This window comes from Girardinichthys multiradiatus, chromosome X (assembly GCF_021462225.1).
Source record: "Girardinichthys multiradiatus isolate DD_20200921_A chromosome X, DD_fGirMul_XY1, whole genome shotgun sequence".
NCBI classification, from domain to species: domain Eukaryota; kingdom Metazoa; phylum Chordata; class Actinopteri; order Cyprinodontiformes; family Goodeidae; genus Girardinichthys; species Girardinichthys multiradiatus.
The window spans coordinates 729734-746864 of record NC_061817.1 but is presented as its reverse complement, the minus strand read 5'-3'; the positions used below and the strand labels follow the sequence as shown (position 1 = coordinate 746864).

At 39.2% G+C, this 17131-nt stretch overlaps 1 protein-coding gene across 4 annotated transcripts in view; it reads left to right on the top strand.

The window, feature by feature from the left end:
* Positions 1-9742, top strand: part of LOC124862639 (neuronal-specific septin-3-like) — a 108845-nt gene extending 99103 nt beyond the window's left edge. For all 4 annotated transcript variants that reach the window (XM_047356683.1, XM_047356684.1, XM_047356685.1 and 1 more), the window contains 4 exons: positions 1526-1621; positions 1906-2002; positions 5883-5934; positions 7931-9742. In XM_047356683.1, coding sequence (XP_047212639.1) covers positions 1526-1621; positions 1906-2002; positions 5883-5934; positions 7931-8093 — 408 coding nt within the window. In that variant the 3' untranslated portion in view covers positions 8094-9742. The remainder of the gene's footprint in view (positions 1-1525; positions 1622-1905; positions 2003-5882; positions 5935-7930) is intronic.
* The last annotated feature ends 7389 nt before the right edge of the window (positions 9743-17131 follow it).

Below are 17131 nucleotides of genomic sequence, written 5' to 3'. Positions count from 1 at the left end.
AGATTTCATTTTTCAGCACGACCTGGCACCTGCTCACAGTGCCAAAACCACTGGTAAATGGTTTACTGACCATGGTATCACTGTGCTCAATTGGCCTGCCAACTCTCCTGACCTGAACCCCATAGAGAATCTGTGGGATATTGTGAAGAGAACGTTGAGAGACTCAAGACCCAACACTCTGGATGAGCTAAAGGCCGCTATCGAAGCATCCTGGGCCTCCATAAGACCTCAGCAGTGCCACAGGCTGATTGCCTCCATGCCACGCCGCATTGAAGCAGTCATTTCTGCCAAAGGATTCCCGACCAAGTATTGAGTGCATAACTGTACATGATTATTTGAAGGTTGACGTTTTTTGTATTAAAAACACTTTTCTTTTATTGGTCGGATGAAATATGCTAATTTTGTGAGATAGGAATTTTGGGTTTTCATGAGCTGTATGCCACAATAATCCGTATTAAGACAATAAAAGACCTGAAATATTTCAGTTAGTGTGCAATGAATCTAAAATATATGAATGTTAAATTTTCATCATTACATTATGGAAAATAATGAACTTTATCACAATATGCTAATATTTTGAGAAGGACCTGTATTTTGAGTATGCTAAGCTCTACTATGGTCTGATGACTGGCTGCAATAGGCTGCAACATAATTCCTGTGTTTGTCTGAAAGTTAAGAAGGTCTCCCTCCCTTCAGACCAGAAGCTTGGTGCAGTTGAGATAGAGAACAGGGCCTTCAGTTTATATTGTTACATTTAACACAAGGAGGAAGGTGGCAGAATCTAGTTTAAAGTGATGGTGGAGGCATGCATTTTCAACAGCAAGCCCCCCCAGAGACATATAATGTGCACAGGGGCCACACACACACACACATACACACATCCGTGTTTTACTATCTTTATGAGGACTTTTCGGTTACTTCCATTGACTTCCATTCATTTTCCTTGATTTTTAGTGCCTAACCCTAACCCTAACCAGTTAATACCTAACCCTAACAATAACTCAATTCATATCCTAGTCCTAAACCTAACCCCTGTCCCAAGAACGGAATTTGAAAAAGTGAGGACCAGGAAAATGCCCTCACTTTGTCAAAATGTCCTCACTTTGCGATAAAAATACGAAAAATGGTTCTCACTCAGCAACAAGTACAAGAACACACACAAACACAAACAGCTGTCACCATGTTCTTACATTTAAAGGTAAATGTCAGGACGGCCATAAAGAAGTCAACATTTGCCCTAAATGTCTCTCAATTTATACTTTTAGTTTACTCTTGTAAAGAGCTATATTTAGTGATGTTGGGGAGAGCTATGCTAAGATCAAGCTTGTCATTTAAAAAAACTTCATTTAAAGTGTTCCAAACAACTTCTTTCCTGGTACTGCTCTGGACTAATGAAGCTGCCTCACATTTTGCTTTTTCATTTGATCTCACCCATATTCAACTCACTTACCTTAATTGACATCCTGTTGTGTGGGGCATCCATTCTGATCGGTTGATGTTTGTTGAACTTTTGACTTTTTTGCAGATAAGGCAAGACTTGACATCCAATGGAATTCGTGTTTACCCCCAGAGAGAGTATGATGAAGATCCAGAGGATCGCATCCTCAACGACAGAATCAGGGTACAATTTCTATATATTAAAATCACCCATAGGAAGTACTATTGAATCTTATATGCGAATTGATCTGATTTCAGAGACGTACATGCATGTTGCACAGGATGGGCTGTCAGTATAGATGTTTAATCATTTCGGCAGTAAAACAAGAGCCATCAAACAACCAAGTGAAATATCCATAACAGCTATAATAGCAGCAAATATTTCAAACTGTTAACTTGTTGCTATAGAGATTCATCTCTGCAGTTCAGTGTGTTTTAATGGGATTCCCAATGACTCTTTCTGTCCAGGAATGCATTCCCTTTGCTGTTGTGGGAACTGACAAGGAGCACCAGGTGAATGGAAACAAGGTGCTGGGCCGGAAGACAAAGTGGGGAATCATTGAAGGTACGTTTTGAGTTTCATGTCTGTTTTTGAGGTTATGTTCTTGCACTGTTCATGGTAAAGAGATTATGATCTACGTTTTGGCACAGCAGATTTCCACCAACTTTACCAGCGGCACGAATACAACCCTGAATCACATTTTTAAACATATATCACTTTATCCTGAAGTCCAAACACTGCCTTTCTCTCCAAAATTACTTGTTTTGTGGATTTCTTTAGAGTTGCTTATATTGCTGGACAGAACTATTTATTTAGAACTCGTCTATAAAATCTAGCACAGAGATGCTTTCTAATTATCTTGGATTCATGCTATTTCCACTGGACAATCTTACATTGGTCTTTCAGACTTTACAATGTAAATAATACCACCGTAAAACAGTTGTCCTGCTGAGCAGCTTCACATACTCCATTGCTACTTATATTGTTGTACAACCGGAATAAACCAGGTTGACATAACAGAAAAAGGGTTTCTGCTGGTACCTGTATAAATTCCGTTCAGGCCCACCGACGGGGGGACACGAGGGTCTGTTGTCCCGGGCCCAGGATCAATGAGGGGGCAAAGTCTGCAGTCTGAAAGCCAGACCAGATGAAAGCAATGCGGGAGTGGCTACCTGCTCTGGAGGGGAGTCTTACAGTCTGGCTTACAGCTTGATTTAACTGTCATCACGCAGACTCTTCCCTCAGGCAGATGGCTGTCCCAGGCCCGGGCAAACCTGTCAGCGGGCCTGCTTCTATGTATATGAACATAAAGGTTATTGTGTAATTTATGCTTTTAATTTTGTTTTAGAAATGCATGGTTTTGTGGCAATTTCCGTTTCTTGCCTGTTGTAAAGCTTTGACAGGTTCATAAATATTTTTGACAACTTCAGTTTCTCTATAAGAATTATAACAACTGTAATAGAAGAAGATATTAGAACAGGATTCTAGTATTCCTGCTGTGAGTTGGAATTTGTTTGTATTAAGAGCAGAAGTTACCTCACAACATGTGAGATAGCACTCACTGTAAAGCAACATTTTATTATTTTTTACAGCTGATATTTTGATAGTGGTTAGTGTACAGGTCCTTCTCAAAATATTAGCATATTGTGATAAAGTTCATTATTTTCCATAATGTAATGATGAAAATTTAACATTCATATATTTTAGATTCATTGCACACTAACTGAAATATTTCAGGTCTTTTATTGTCTTAATACGGATGATTTTGGCATACAGCTCATGAAAACCCAAAATTCCTATCTCACAAAATTAGCATATTTCATCCGACCAATAAAAGAAAAGTGTTTTTAATACAAAAAACGTCAACCTTCAAATAATCATGTACAGTTATGCACTCAATACTTGGTCGGGAATCCTTTTGCAAAAATGACTGCTTCAATGCGGCGTGGCATGGAGGCAATCAGCCTGTGGCACTGCTGAGGTCTTATGGAGGCCCAGGATGCTTCGATAGCGGCCTTTAGCTCATCCAGAGTGTTGGGTCTTGAGTCTCTCAACGTTCTCTTCACAATATCCCACAGATTCTCTATGGGGTTCAGGTCAGGAGAGTTGGCAGGCCAATTGAGCACAGTGATACCATGGTCAGTAAACCATTTACCAGTGGTTTTGGCACTGTGAGCAGGTGCCAGGTCATGCTGAAAATGAAATCTTCATCTCCATAAAGCTTTTCAGCAGATGGAAGCATGAAGTGCTCCAAAATCTCCTGATAGCTAGCTGCATTGACCCTGCCCTTGATAAAACACAGTGGACCAACACCAGCAGCTGACACGGCACCCCAGATCATCACTGACTGTGGGTACTTGACACTGGACTTCTGGCATTCTGGCATTTCCTTCTCCCCAGTCTTCCTCCAGACTCTGGTACCTTGATTTCCGAATGACATGCAGAATTTGCTTTCATCCGAAAAAAGTACTTTGGACCACTGAGCAACAGTCCAGTGCTGCTTCTCTGTAGCCCAGGTCAGGCGCTTCTGCCGCTGTTTCTGGTTCAAAGGTGGCTTGACCTGGGGAATGTGGCACCTGTAGCCCATTTCCTGCACACGCCTGTGCACGGTGGCTCTGGATGTTTCTACTCCAGACTCAGTCCACTGCTTCCGCAGGTCCCCCAAGGTCTGGAATCGGCCCTTCTCCACAATCTTCCTCAGGGTCCGGTCACCTCTTCTCGTTGTGCAGCGTTTTCTGCCACACTTTTTCCTTCCCACAGACTTCCCACTGAGGTGCCTTGATACAGCACTCTGGGAACAGCCTATTCGTTCAGAAATGTCTTTCTGTGTCTTACCCTCTTGCTTGAGGGTGTCAATAGTGGCCTTCTGGACAGCAGTCAGGTCGGCAGTCTTACCCATGATTGGGGTTTTGAGTGATGAACCAGGCTGGGAGTTTTAAAGGCCTCAGGAATCTTTTGCAGGTGTTTAGAGTTAACTCGTTGATTCAGATGATTAGGTTCATAGCTCGTTTAGAGACCCTTTTAATGATATGCTAATTTTGTGAGATAGGAATTTTGGGTTTTCATGAGCTGTATGCCAAAATCATCCGTATTAAGACAATAAAAGACCTGAAATATTTCAGTTAGTGTGCAATGAATCTAAAATATATGAATGTTAAATTTTCATCATGACATTATGGAAAATAATGAACTTTATCACAATATGCTAATATTTTGAGAAGGACCTGTAGTTAGCTTTAGCAGCTGTAAACAGCAGTTTCTATGTTTATACCCCCTGCAACTGTAGACCCTTCCCTTACCAAAATGATTTTCTGTGACTGATGGGATGAAGTTTAAAAAGACAAACTCTCTTTAGCCTGTCTTTTTCCTGCTAAAAAAATCTTGCTTTCTCTTTAGCCTAAATATCATGTCATATAAATGTAGATTCGTTAAATAGCATACATCTCTGCATTGTCTAATGCATCACGCAATGATGAAGTAACACTATGAACAAGAGAATCAATTTGTGAAGGGGAAGAAACAAAATTATTGCCCTCCACTGTGCTTTTCTGTGATAATGAGGACATTTAAAGTGGAACAGATTCTTTAAAGGTTGTTACAGCATTGTCTGATAATGATCTACTATAATGAAATTTTCTTTCAGGTGTGGAGTACTCTGTTAAATTAAACTCAAAGGTTATTAAAAAATGGTCAGACAAGACAGGGTTATGAGAAAATATTGTTATGTCTTTACACTCAATGCCATATGTCAGCACAAGGTCCAGAGAATGAAGACAAAGGTAGGTAGGTTTGTTAATGTTTTGAGCAAAGCCAAGTGAGTTTAAAATAGCATTAAAGGTTATATTTAGGCTATCACTTTCAGCGTCTACATGAATGTTAAAATCTCCCACTATAATAACTTTATCTGTATTTAACACTAAATCAGATAAAAGGTCTGAAAACTGATCTAAAAATTGAGAGGAAGGACCTGGTGGACGGTACAAAACAACAACCAGAAGTGGTTTTAGTGCTTTGCAATTTGGATGAGGAAAACTAAGGATTAAATATTCAAAAGAGTTGTAGCTATTGATTGGTCTGGGACTAATCAATAAATCGGACTGAAAGATGGTTGCATCTTATTGCATTATGTGGAAATATTGAAGCAACATTAAAAAAAACGCCAGGAAATGAAAGCTTGGGGACAAATAGGCCTACCAAATAGACTTACCCTAAGGATACCGCCAAATTAGTTACAACCTGACCAAGTTACACCAGTTCTATAAGAAGTAATGGGCCAAAATTAAATCAAATTATTGTGAGAAGTTTGTCATATGATATTCAAAACAGCTGACCCAAGTAATAGAGTTGAAAGTGAGAAAGATATTTTATACATTATATGCAATTATCTGGTATAACTGAGACATTTCAAATATTAAACCTAATCTGTTGTTTTCTTTTTATGCAGTTGAAAATGCGGCACACTGTGAGTTTGCAAACCTGAGAGATCTTCTTATCAGGTGAGTTTGACTTTACTGCTGATCTTCGTTCATAAAGGCGTTGAACTCGTATCATTGCAACAGCTAAAGACTCACTCAGTGATATTTGACAGACAAATATGACTAATAACTGTGGTATTTGCTGTGAAGTGTATCGACACAACAGCATCCCACCATTTAATCCTTGAACCATACACACATTTCTGCACATTATCTTTGTCAGGCACAGACTGCTTTGTTCATTTTGACAGGAGCCTCTTTCACGAAAGACTTCAAGGTGGGTTTAAGGTCCCCTCGAGATGTATTTTGTGAAAGGACCCAATGTGGAGAGAGGGTTAGTCAACCCACCTCTGTTTTGGCATTTCAGGCATACCATATAGAGAAGCTGGTTGCCCACATGTGGCAGGGCAGTTTTGCTTTAGAAATAGGGTCTCTCAAGATGGAATCCTAATTGCGTGATTAACTTTATTAAATAAAAACTGTCTCCAGCAGCATCAAAATAGGCAGGCCACATTGATATAATACTAATCACCGTTTGCATGGCCTTCATGGATTGTGTATCCATACACCGGTTTGTGTGTGGGTTGGTTGGGTGGGTGTTCATCTGAAGGTGCAAAGTTGTTAGAGTGGTAAGAGCGGTAGAAAGCCTGCAACACTCAGCACCCAAGAGCAGCAAAGGACAGGTGGACTCGGCTCTGGAAGGCCGCAACAGGCCCAGGCAGACAGATACAAGGCACCACCTAAGGGCAGCCATACAGCCAGCAGAGAGGTAGTTCATCAGTGAAGCACAGAAGCAGCAAAACCCAGGCCAAAGAGGCACATGATGAAACATAGAGCGCTGAACCCCTCCAACCCAACCAAACAACGTGGACCAAACCTTTGGTGGGTCCCATCCACGCCTGCACAAACCTCTGGAGCAACACCGCCCCACACAAAGCAGGAGAGATCCCCCTAGAGCCCCCAGCAAGATGGGCAGGCACCAGTCTGCCATGGTAGCGAACTCAGAAAGACCAAGAGAGGCAGAGCACAACAGTGTCCCACCTGGCGAACTAGCCAAAGGGGAGCCAGCCCGACAGATCCCTTTGAGGCATAAGCCACCGGACAGGACCCCACCCCAGGCTGGAGAAGTCTTGGAGAACCCAGGCCATCCAAATGAAGTGAGCCAACCTTCAGCAGCCCAAGACTCAGAGATGTCAACCCGGGCATAACCCAAATCAATAACCCCACTTCCAACCACAGACCCTATTCTATCCCACCTGTGCCCCTACAACCCATGCCCACCAAGACGTTATTACAAACCAACTCTTTTTAGGTCAGGATTATTTGTTTTAATAAACACGGAAGGAAAAAAAACAGATCAGAATAAGTATTGAATGAACTGATATCTTCAGTTAACTTTTAATCAAAATGTTTTAGTATGATTTGTCGGCATAATTAATTAGTTAATGTTGCTAGAATTTAATTATTGTTGAACGTTACATTTACTGAACTGAAATGCTTAAATTACCATTGCTGAGATTAACACATTTCAGCACACCTATTCAAAGCATGAACATGTGGGGCAGGGTTAAGGCTTACTTGCTGAACTCTTCAGTATGGCTGTGGCTTCAGCTTTTTCCTGTCGGATTTTGTTCCTTGCATATCAGCATTCTCACAGGAAACACATTTGATCACAGGCAGCAAGACAATGAAGCAAAGAAATGCACTTTAGCACATTTTTGTCAGTTTGGGGCGACTGTGTGGTAGGAGTTTGTCCTGTAACTGGTGGGTTACCGGTTTGAACAAGACAGTTCAACCGACTTGCCTACTGGTGGTGGTCAGAGAGCCCAGAGGTGCCAATCGTACGGCAGCTGTGACAACATTGTAGATCACCACTCTCAGTGTGTGAATGTGTGTATGAATGGGTGGATGACTGATTGTAGTGTAAAGCACTTTGGGGTCTCTGCAGACTTCAGAAAGCACTATTCAAGTGGAGGCCATTTACCATTCGAATTCTTACTGTTTGCTTTCTACGTAGGTCTCACCTGCAGGACCTGAAGGATGTGACCCACAACATCCACTATGAGACCTACCGTGTACGACGACTCAACGAGAGCAACATGAACTTCGGTGAGCTGGTTCTGTCCAACTGGCCCCTGAAGAACGGGACTGACACATGTGAAACAGAAAGCCAACTCTGATCTGTCCTTTATCAACACTTTCCTGCTGTGCATTCACTAAAGTGCACATGTTTGTCCTCACCTCACAGTGAAATATGGGAGAGAGAAGTTTATTTTTTTCTGCAATGACAAAAAATGGGATGGAGAAACCATTTTTTAACAATGGGACCCAGTAGTGGAATACTTTGTCTATGAGAAATATTGGAGTTTTTATATAACATAGAAAAAAAGTGTTGCAGCTAGATGTGTTTGATGGTGAGGTCACATTTATTTCCTGGAGGGATGGTGATCTGTTCACATCAGGGGATGCAGGCAGTACAAACAACTCAGTGGGACAGAGGTGAGGTAGGATTAATTTAGGCTGTAGTTAAATGTCAGCTGGACGATCAGGTGTCCACACACTTTGTTACAATGTTCACAAACACGTTGGCCTTGCAGTGTGGAATTAAGCTCGGTTCAGATGTTGCAGGATGTAAACACTGGTAAATAAAGCATTAGATAGAACCTCCTGCTGTGCCAAGAATTTACCGTTTTCTTCCCTATAAACTAAGAGTTTTTAATCTGATAAATGATGCTGTTATTTACTCGTGGTTTGAGCTGCATGTTTAAAAAGAGGATTGACATTATTTCCTAAATTTGATCTGTTAATCATAGAGCCAACTAACCGTGTAGAATACATACTAAAAGATTTAACTGTCTGATTCAGTTTTCTTAATGTTGTTTGTTACATTTCATCATTTGCTAACTGTGTTGACTTGTCCACACTGGATAGATCTGGGAACTGACTCTGTGAGGGTATTCAAATATACTTCTTTAGAGCTTGCTGTCCACATTAAAGTGCCAAAATAACAGAAAATAATCACAAATTTCAACTGTCTTTCAACTTAAAGTGTAACTTTACAGAAATATTTAAAAATCAAATCTTTGTTCATGCTGGTTCATTCATCAGTTCAACACGAACAGACTTCTATCAGAAGCTTTGCTCAGTCCACCACCCAGTGGAGAAAATGAGAAGCGCAATTATTATAGAGATGATTTCTGTCAAAAACAATCCAACCCTGGAACGATAACAGAACAGGTTTTATGCTTAGTATACATCATCTGAAAGGGTTTTACTATCTTTCCCCTGTTACATTTTCCACATTTAGTGAGACGTGTTTGTGTTCCTACTGAGACAGAATAGATGTAAAGCACGTAGCATCAAAACTAAGTATGTTAAATAAAAAAGGGCTGCCTTTTCTAACATTTCTGAGCAATGAAACACTTGGTTTGACCAAAACTGAAAGCCTTCAAATTAATAAAAAAAAACATTTAAGAATTAGATGTCACTTTTTACATACTTCATGATTTCTTCAACAGTTTGGTCAATTTATCAAAACACAACACAAACTTAAATTGGTAATCTGTTGTTTTCTTCGAATACACACACATAGATTGAGTTACATTTTATACACAGAACCTTCTACATCTACTTGATAGATGTAGAAGTACATACAGAGCCTTGCAAATGGTGTTGAATTTTTCACATTCTAACACTTTACACACTTTAATGTACTTTATTGGCATTTTACATTACAAACCACATTAAAGTAATGCATAAATGTGAAGTGGAAGGAAAATGATAACTGGTTGTCAATATGTTTGTTTTAGAAATAAAAATCTTAAAAGTGTTTAGTGCATTTGTGTTCAATCGATACTTACTGAAACCACCTTTCCTTGCAATTACAGCTGCAGGTCTTTTGGAGTATGTCTTTGAACATCTACAGACCGAATACTTTGCTCCTTTTTTGCAAAACAGCTGAAGCACATTTAGTTTGAATAAAGGGGGTCTGTGAATATCAGTTTTCAAGTCTTGCTACAGATTTTCAGTTGGATTTAGGTCTAGACTTTGTGTTGGCCATTCTAACCCATCCTTTATTTCTGGCAGGATGTTTAGGGCTGTTATTCTGCTGAAAGGTGAACCTTCACCTCAGCCTCAAGTCTTCTGCAGAGTTTTTTCAAGATTATTCAGTACTTACTAACTCTATACATGTTCTCATTAACTCTATTCAGCTTCCCTGTCCCTACCGAAGAAGAAAAGCATCCACATAACATAATGCTGCTACCACCATGTTTCAGTGTGGGGATGTTGTGTTCAGGATGAAGTCCACTGTTACGGGTACATCTTAATAAAATTGGAATTTTCATTTCAGAAAGAGAAACTCATGTATTGTATAGACTTTTCTTCACCATCAGAAATGTCGGTGTTACAATCAGCCGACAAAGCCTTCATAGATTTAAAGTTATATTATTATATTTACATAGTCATAATTTAAAGCTAATATAGGTTTTGCTCGTGGTTACAGCTTAAGCTGGGAAAACATTTAATACACACGTTTCTAAATAGATCTGTCAGTAATAACCTTTTGTCCATGGTTGCTCGTAGGGTTGTCAAAGAAAATCAATATTTGATGTAATTGATAGTAAACATTTTGCACCAAAATCCATTTGCCCAAACAGTCGCACTTCTTCCTGCAGCAGCGCTGCAATAACAGACAGTCCCTCCCCTCCCTGAGTTGCTGCATATCATTTTTTTAAATCCTTTTTTTTTCACACTTAAATTATTCAGTTGTGGTCTATATAAAGTGAAACTGCAATGCTTTGGTTGAACTCCTTGTTATTGTAGCTCCACAGACTCCTATTTTACCCCTGTTCTGAGGTGCATCTGAGAGCAACTCGTCTTGGTCTAGTCTCTTTAAATGCTCTTGTGGCACTTCAAAGCTCACCCCCCTCCAGATTAAAGATTAAATTCCACTTTAACCCGTTCAGCCATTTTTGTAGTTTGATAACAGAGATCCAATTGCCTAACACCACAGAAACAAGACAAAAATGGCAAAAACAATGTCAAACTGTTTATGTGAGGATACAATTTAAAACACACCAGTACGGATATGTCTTAATGGAGCTAAAATCGAGCACACAGCATTAACATAAGCAGAAGGCACAATGCTACTGCTATCAAGCCAATGGCCAGGACGTTATATCAACACACAGTAAATTAATGTCTAAAATAAAGTTTGTTTTCATTTTAACGTTATTTGCAGCTTACCGCTTTGCTGCTTCCGTCATTTCCATAGATAGAAGGAACTGGCTGCTTAATCCGATGAAGTCTTTCACCAAATCCTTCTTGATACTAGCGGAGGTTGCTGAAGGCACTCGTCCTTGAAGTGCATTGCAAACAAAGAGGACCTTTGCCTCAGATGTGGGTAGACTTCCATGAAAAATGAAATGTATCCAGGCACTTTGAAAAGGCTCTGATGCTGGGGGACGATGTAATGAACTGTGTGGGTTAATACGCGCAACAACTAAACATTGAGCCCTATCTACTTACAGCTTCGGTATACATGAGCTTGGACAACAAAATAGCAGCAAGAAATAATAATTGCCGTTACATAACTTGGCTGCCTGGAAGTCCATGACTTGGTTTAGCAGTTCCTCAGCCAATACAGTGACGTAACAATTGGAAAAACGTAAAAGATGATAGAGAAAACAGAACCGATTAGAAAATATGACCCAAACAGAATATAAAGATATCGAAGCATCACTTTTAGAGACTAATTTAAACTTTTTCTGCACTCCTACAAACTCAAAGTACGCAACAAAATGTATTAAAGGGCTAAAAAATTGGATTTTGAATGACATGCCTATGAATGACATAGGCGACCTTATTTACCTAACAAGGATCAGCACAGACACAGAAGTGTTGTTCAGTGGTACTTTCCCTAAAAGACAGGCAGACAGCAAAAGAATGAAATGCAGATAGATGCTACATTTCAGCTGCGCTAATGCTACAAGCTAACAAGACAACACTGATGTTTGAGAGCAACTTAAAAAGGTCAGCAAAGCTCCTGGACTTGCAACAGTGAAGTAGTACACCTGACAAATGACATAAGCTAACGCCATCTGTTTAAATATTAGCTTCACGGACACAGACAGCCCGATGATGGTGTTCTGTTGCTCGAGTTGAGTCAAGAGGACTCAATTCAAATTCAAAAATACTTTATTAATCCCAAAGGGAAATTAAATGTTATTGTAGCTCATATTATGAAGGTTTCTTTAAAGAGCCTCATGGAGTCACGCAATGCTCCATTCTAATCACGTAACGCTCCGTTCTACTGTGGTACAAAAAATAACGCAGGAAAATATTAATCTGCTAACGGCTCAGTCAGGTACTAAATAGTGAAGCAACGAAACTAAGTGTGCCCACTCCTTTAGTTGTAGCCAGACTGAAGCTGAAAATTGGAGCAGAAAAAGTAGCATGCTAGGCAGCTATGGGTTCACTAAAGAAACTATTCTGCAAAATTACCAGAATGACAGAAATTGTACAGGGCTGCTGTTGAATACATTTGGACCAGATCCTTGTTTACACAGTGAAATATATCCTTTGTATGTGCCAGGTCCATGTTTGTTGTGAAACACAATTTATTTTATAGAATGATCCTTTATTTGTCCCCTAGTAGTAAAATGTTTATCACCAGCTAATCGACAGGCAAATGGCAGCACACAGTGGCACACTAAAGATAAGCAATTATAATGAACTAAAATAACTGCATGACTTTCTGTTGTTTTGCCAAACAGGGAAGTGACAGTTTAATTATATATTTTTATAAACAAGAGCTGAATTGTTCCCCACTTACGGTATTAGTCCTTGTTGTTAGATAAAAAAATATGATAAACTACCAGATTACTAACTAAGAAGAACCCTGTTCAAAATGTTTCCTTGGTATTGAGTATTTTTTGGTATCGGTATTGAATTTAAAATTTTTGTATAGTGACAATCTTACTTGCTTGTGAGTGCACCATCAAATTTGTTGCCTGCTGTAGAATGCATAAGAAAAAAGATAGTGGAAAAAATCAACAGGAGCTCAGCGGTGCTATGGTTATGGTGGGTTTAATTGAAAAAGGGCCCCTGGTGAAATTCTGCTTAGGGCCTCGCACATCCTTGGGCTGGCTCTGTGTGTGTGGTTGTCTGTTTGGACATCAACTCTTGCCTGCTGACTGCTGGCATTAGGCTTCAACCCCTTATCTGGAAGCCATAAAAATTACAACAACTCAAGGCTTGAAATATTTCACTTTGTGTGAGGAATCAATATGATATAATATGAGTTTGGCGAAGCGTTTGTGGGACTCCAATGGTGCGTTTGTCTAGAGGATCTCTACTGTCCCCTCGTGGTCAGTCAAAGTAAGATCAGCTTCAGCATCAATTGCATTGAAAGAGAAAACAAACATCTATCAGTTTCAACAGTGTCAGTAAATTGTCAGTTTTTATTTTACTGCTTAGTTAAACTTGTGCTGTACAAGGGTTGTAACAAAATGATGACAGATGGCCAAAAAAGACTGCAGACAGTAATAGAAATTATTTGTCTTAGAAAATGACCTGGGGTGATGCTCCATAGAAAGGTTAGTTGTTTGCAGCTACGACATGTGCATGAGAGCTGATGATATGTAAACAGACATGTGAATTCATTGGAAGCTCATCAAAAGCAAAATACCAAAAGCACAAACAAATTACAACTGTGTTTTTAAATTAGGAGTCAGTGTTGGAGAACACAGGTACAGGGCTGTTTGGAAATGAATGGTGTGGCCAATCAAACAGGTAGGGAAAACTGCTTTAGAAATATTGCAATCATCCTTAAAAACATGTTAGTTTCCCACTATCATATACCTTTAACGGATTGCTCAGGAATGTTGTAGTGAGATTCTGTCCAAAGTCTGTAGGCAATTAATACCTAAACCATTTACCTGCAGAAGACCTCTTTATATCTTCATTTATTATATATCCAGATGCCAAAGCTAACAGTGAGACAGGTGCTGAGACAAAATTGGACTTCTAGCGAGTTAAAGAGCTCCAATCTCAATTGTATTCTATGAACTTACAAACCGGTTTCATGTTTCCATGAGATTACTTACACAGAAGCCAATAATTATTTACAAAGGAAATGGCAGTTGGAGACAGTGCACCACACACAAGCTTCCTGTGTGAAACCCATACTGAAAACGGCATTAGCATGTTTTTGTTCTGTTCTATTTGTTTGCCCATAGTTTCAGTAAAGTCCAATGGTTTTTCGGTTCATGGTTAGGGTTAGCACTGTTACAAAACTTTGTTATGGATTCTTAGTCATATCAATGCTGAACTGCCTCAAGTAGAATGGCATGGAAATTACTATGTAAAATTCTGTTTATATTAAAGTAGGGCAAATAGAAACAGTACACATCCTCCTATGAAACAAATGTGATGCTTTACTTTGTCTTTGACGACGGATTATCTCCTGATGACCAACCTTTTACAAACAAAAGCAGACGTTTTATATTACACCACCAACAACTATTTCAGCATGATAACTATTTTGTTTTTTGTGCTATTCTAAACATGTGATCAGATTCACTAATCAGGGGCAAAAGTACCTCAACTTTAACTTTTGTTCAAATGCAGCACATCAATACAATTATTATTTAGAGTTTTGAATGTTGTAAAACAAATATGGTTTAGTATTTGTTATATTAAAAGAAAGGCTGACACATTAAATAAAATAAAAAATTTGAGGAAAAGTGACGTGTGATAAAAAAAAAAAAGTAATGCAGCAATTGCATCTATTTCATATCCCTAATTTCTGGCACAGTGGTAACACTTATATAGGTGGTGGTAATGCATCTACAGTTTATTGGGCACAAATGAACACGCACAAGATGTAGTACTGCTGGACTTCTAACCAACGGTATCATGTTGATGGAAAACATGTTGGCTAATGCTGGCTACACCAGCCCATAATAGACCAGATGACAGGGTTCAGAGTCAAAACAAATAAGTACATCTAATGTGACCTAATGTTCACATACATGTCTATTCACTAATGCAGACCTCAACCAAAATTAATCACAGTCAAACTACTTAGATTGATATTTTAACAATTCCCACAGTTTTCTAAAAGCTGAGTTTACAATTGTAACGTGTTCAATGGTCTACATGTGCTTGGTATTGATCTGGTCTCCCTTGTTCAGTTCTCTGTATGTTTCCCACATGATCACTAGTGACGCAATGCCTCCTACCTCAATCTCCTGTGTAAGGTATCATCAGGTTCTGTGAAAATGTATTGTCTCTGTCTTGTCCACTATGATGGTGCTGACTCCTTTCTTGGCCAGGTCACCCTTGTAAAAGAGGTCTTGATCTCAGTGGGTCTCTTATCTGATTAAATAAAGGTTTATTTTTAAAAATGCAAACGTGATGGCTTAAAGATGTTTAAAACAGTGTAGGCCACCCATATACTATTTTGAAGTCCACTTTGGTCTTGCCCACTCTTGGACTAGCCATCAGTTGCAGCCTGTGGGACCAACTAATCTGGATTTATATTAAATTAAGATCTCAAGAGTATTACCTCCTGCGGGTAAGATACTAAATGCTTATAACCTTTTAATAGACACTTCAAAAATCCTGTACTATCCCTTTAACTGAGTTTTCCAGAACCAGTGATTCACAGCAGAATGTTGGGCTGATTCAAGATTGCTGGATTATGCCAAGACATAACCAACATTTATTTTTGCTTCAGTAGTTTTGTCAGTAATAAGCTTCCACAGAATCCTCAGAGATCTTGCCCCTTTTCTAAAAAATAGACAATGTAAACATTGCTCAGCCATGGCAGAGGTTGAAGTCACACATTATAAGCTTTTATGTATATCACACTGTGTATTTTTTGCTGCCACATTCAGCACAATGACAGTAAATATAACATCACAGCTGAAGATCCTCTTATTTTGTAGGGACCAAACAGCAATACAAAGTCGACACAGACTTGCACGCAGGAAAATGTACTTTAGTATATCATGAAGGTTTAAAAACTTGCAGTTAGTGGTCATGATGTTAATGTTGTCCAAGAGTTTGGTAGATCATTTTACCAAAGAGGGCCTGAAATGTCACAACATAAATAATATTGTTAATAATAATAGAAAACAGCAATTATTGAATAAGCTCAATTAAGTTCACACTTGAAGCAAACTTGAAAACTAAAACAAAATTGTTGAAAAATGCATTTTCAATAAATAAATTCTGCAAATAAGACACATTTATTTAAATAAATAAATACATGAATAAATAAATATAGGTCTGTACACCAATGAGATGCTGAACATCTAAAACTAGCCATCTCTATGCAAAAACACAGACCAAGTGGAAACATGCATGGTCTTTGTCTGTTTAGCCCTCAGTCCGTTTCATGGTAGTCAGCAGTCTGCTAGACACATTTTATGTGCTGCTCTGGATGCATTTGGCACAACTTAGAACAGGCTGACACTGATCTAGCTTTGTTAGGTGACAGTCAGCACATCTGAGGACACGCAAGGCAGAAAGCAGGACAGAGCATTGGTGGGCTCATCCAATATCATGACCGAAACCACAATGCCTGGTACCAAGAGTTATTGGCTTATAAAAAACATTTGTGTTGTTTTCCTTTTTGCCATGAAACAGATATATTTGAGCATAGCTTCAATGTTTGGGAAACTCAAAAGTTTACTGACATTACGTGTCCTGTGTTTCATTAAAAGCAATGTGCCTTTACTGTCAGTTTACACAATGTCTCAATATCCTCCAGTTCAGACACTAACTCATTAGAACAGTTAAGCGCCACGTTCAGAACCCACAAGGAATGGTCAGATTTGGTTGAAATGTGGCCCACAGGCAGACTACTGATTGGGATGTATATAATTAAATTTGGAGCTTGGTGGAACATCCAGGAGAAGCACCAGAGGGCATAAGCTGTGGCATCATGAATGACAGGCAGTTGCCAGAGCATGCAACATTCAGGTCAGCAGACACACATCGCACCTTATTGATGTATCGGACAGCATTAGTGGCAGTTAAAGTAGTTTGATAGTGGTTGCATTTAGGGTTTGGATTATGAGTGTGGTTGTATTCTGTAAATGCCCAGCCATGTATCATTTTGGATTAATTAGGCAGTTGATGATATTCACACGCATCACTCCATTATGTACAGGTCCATCTCAAAATATTAGCATATTGTGATAAAGTT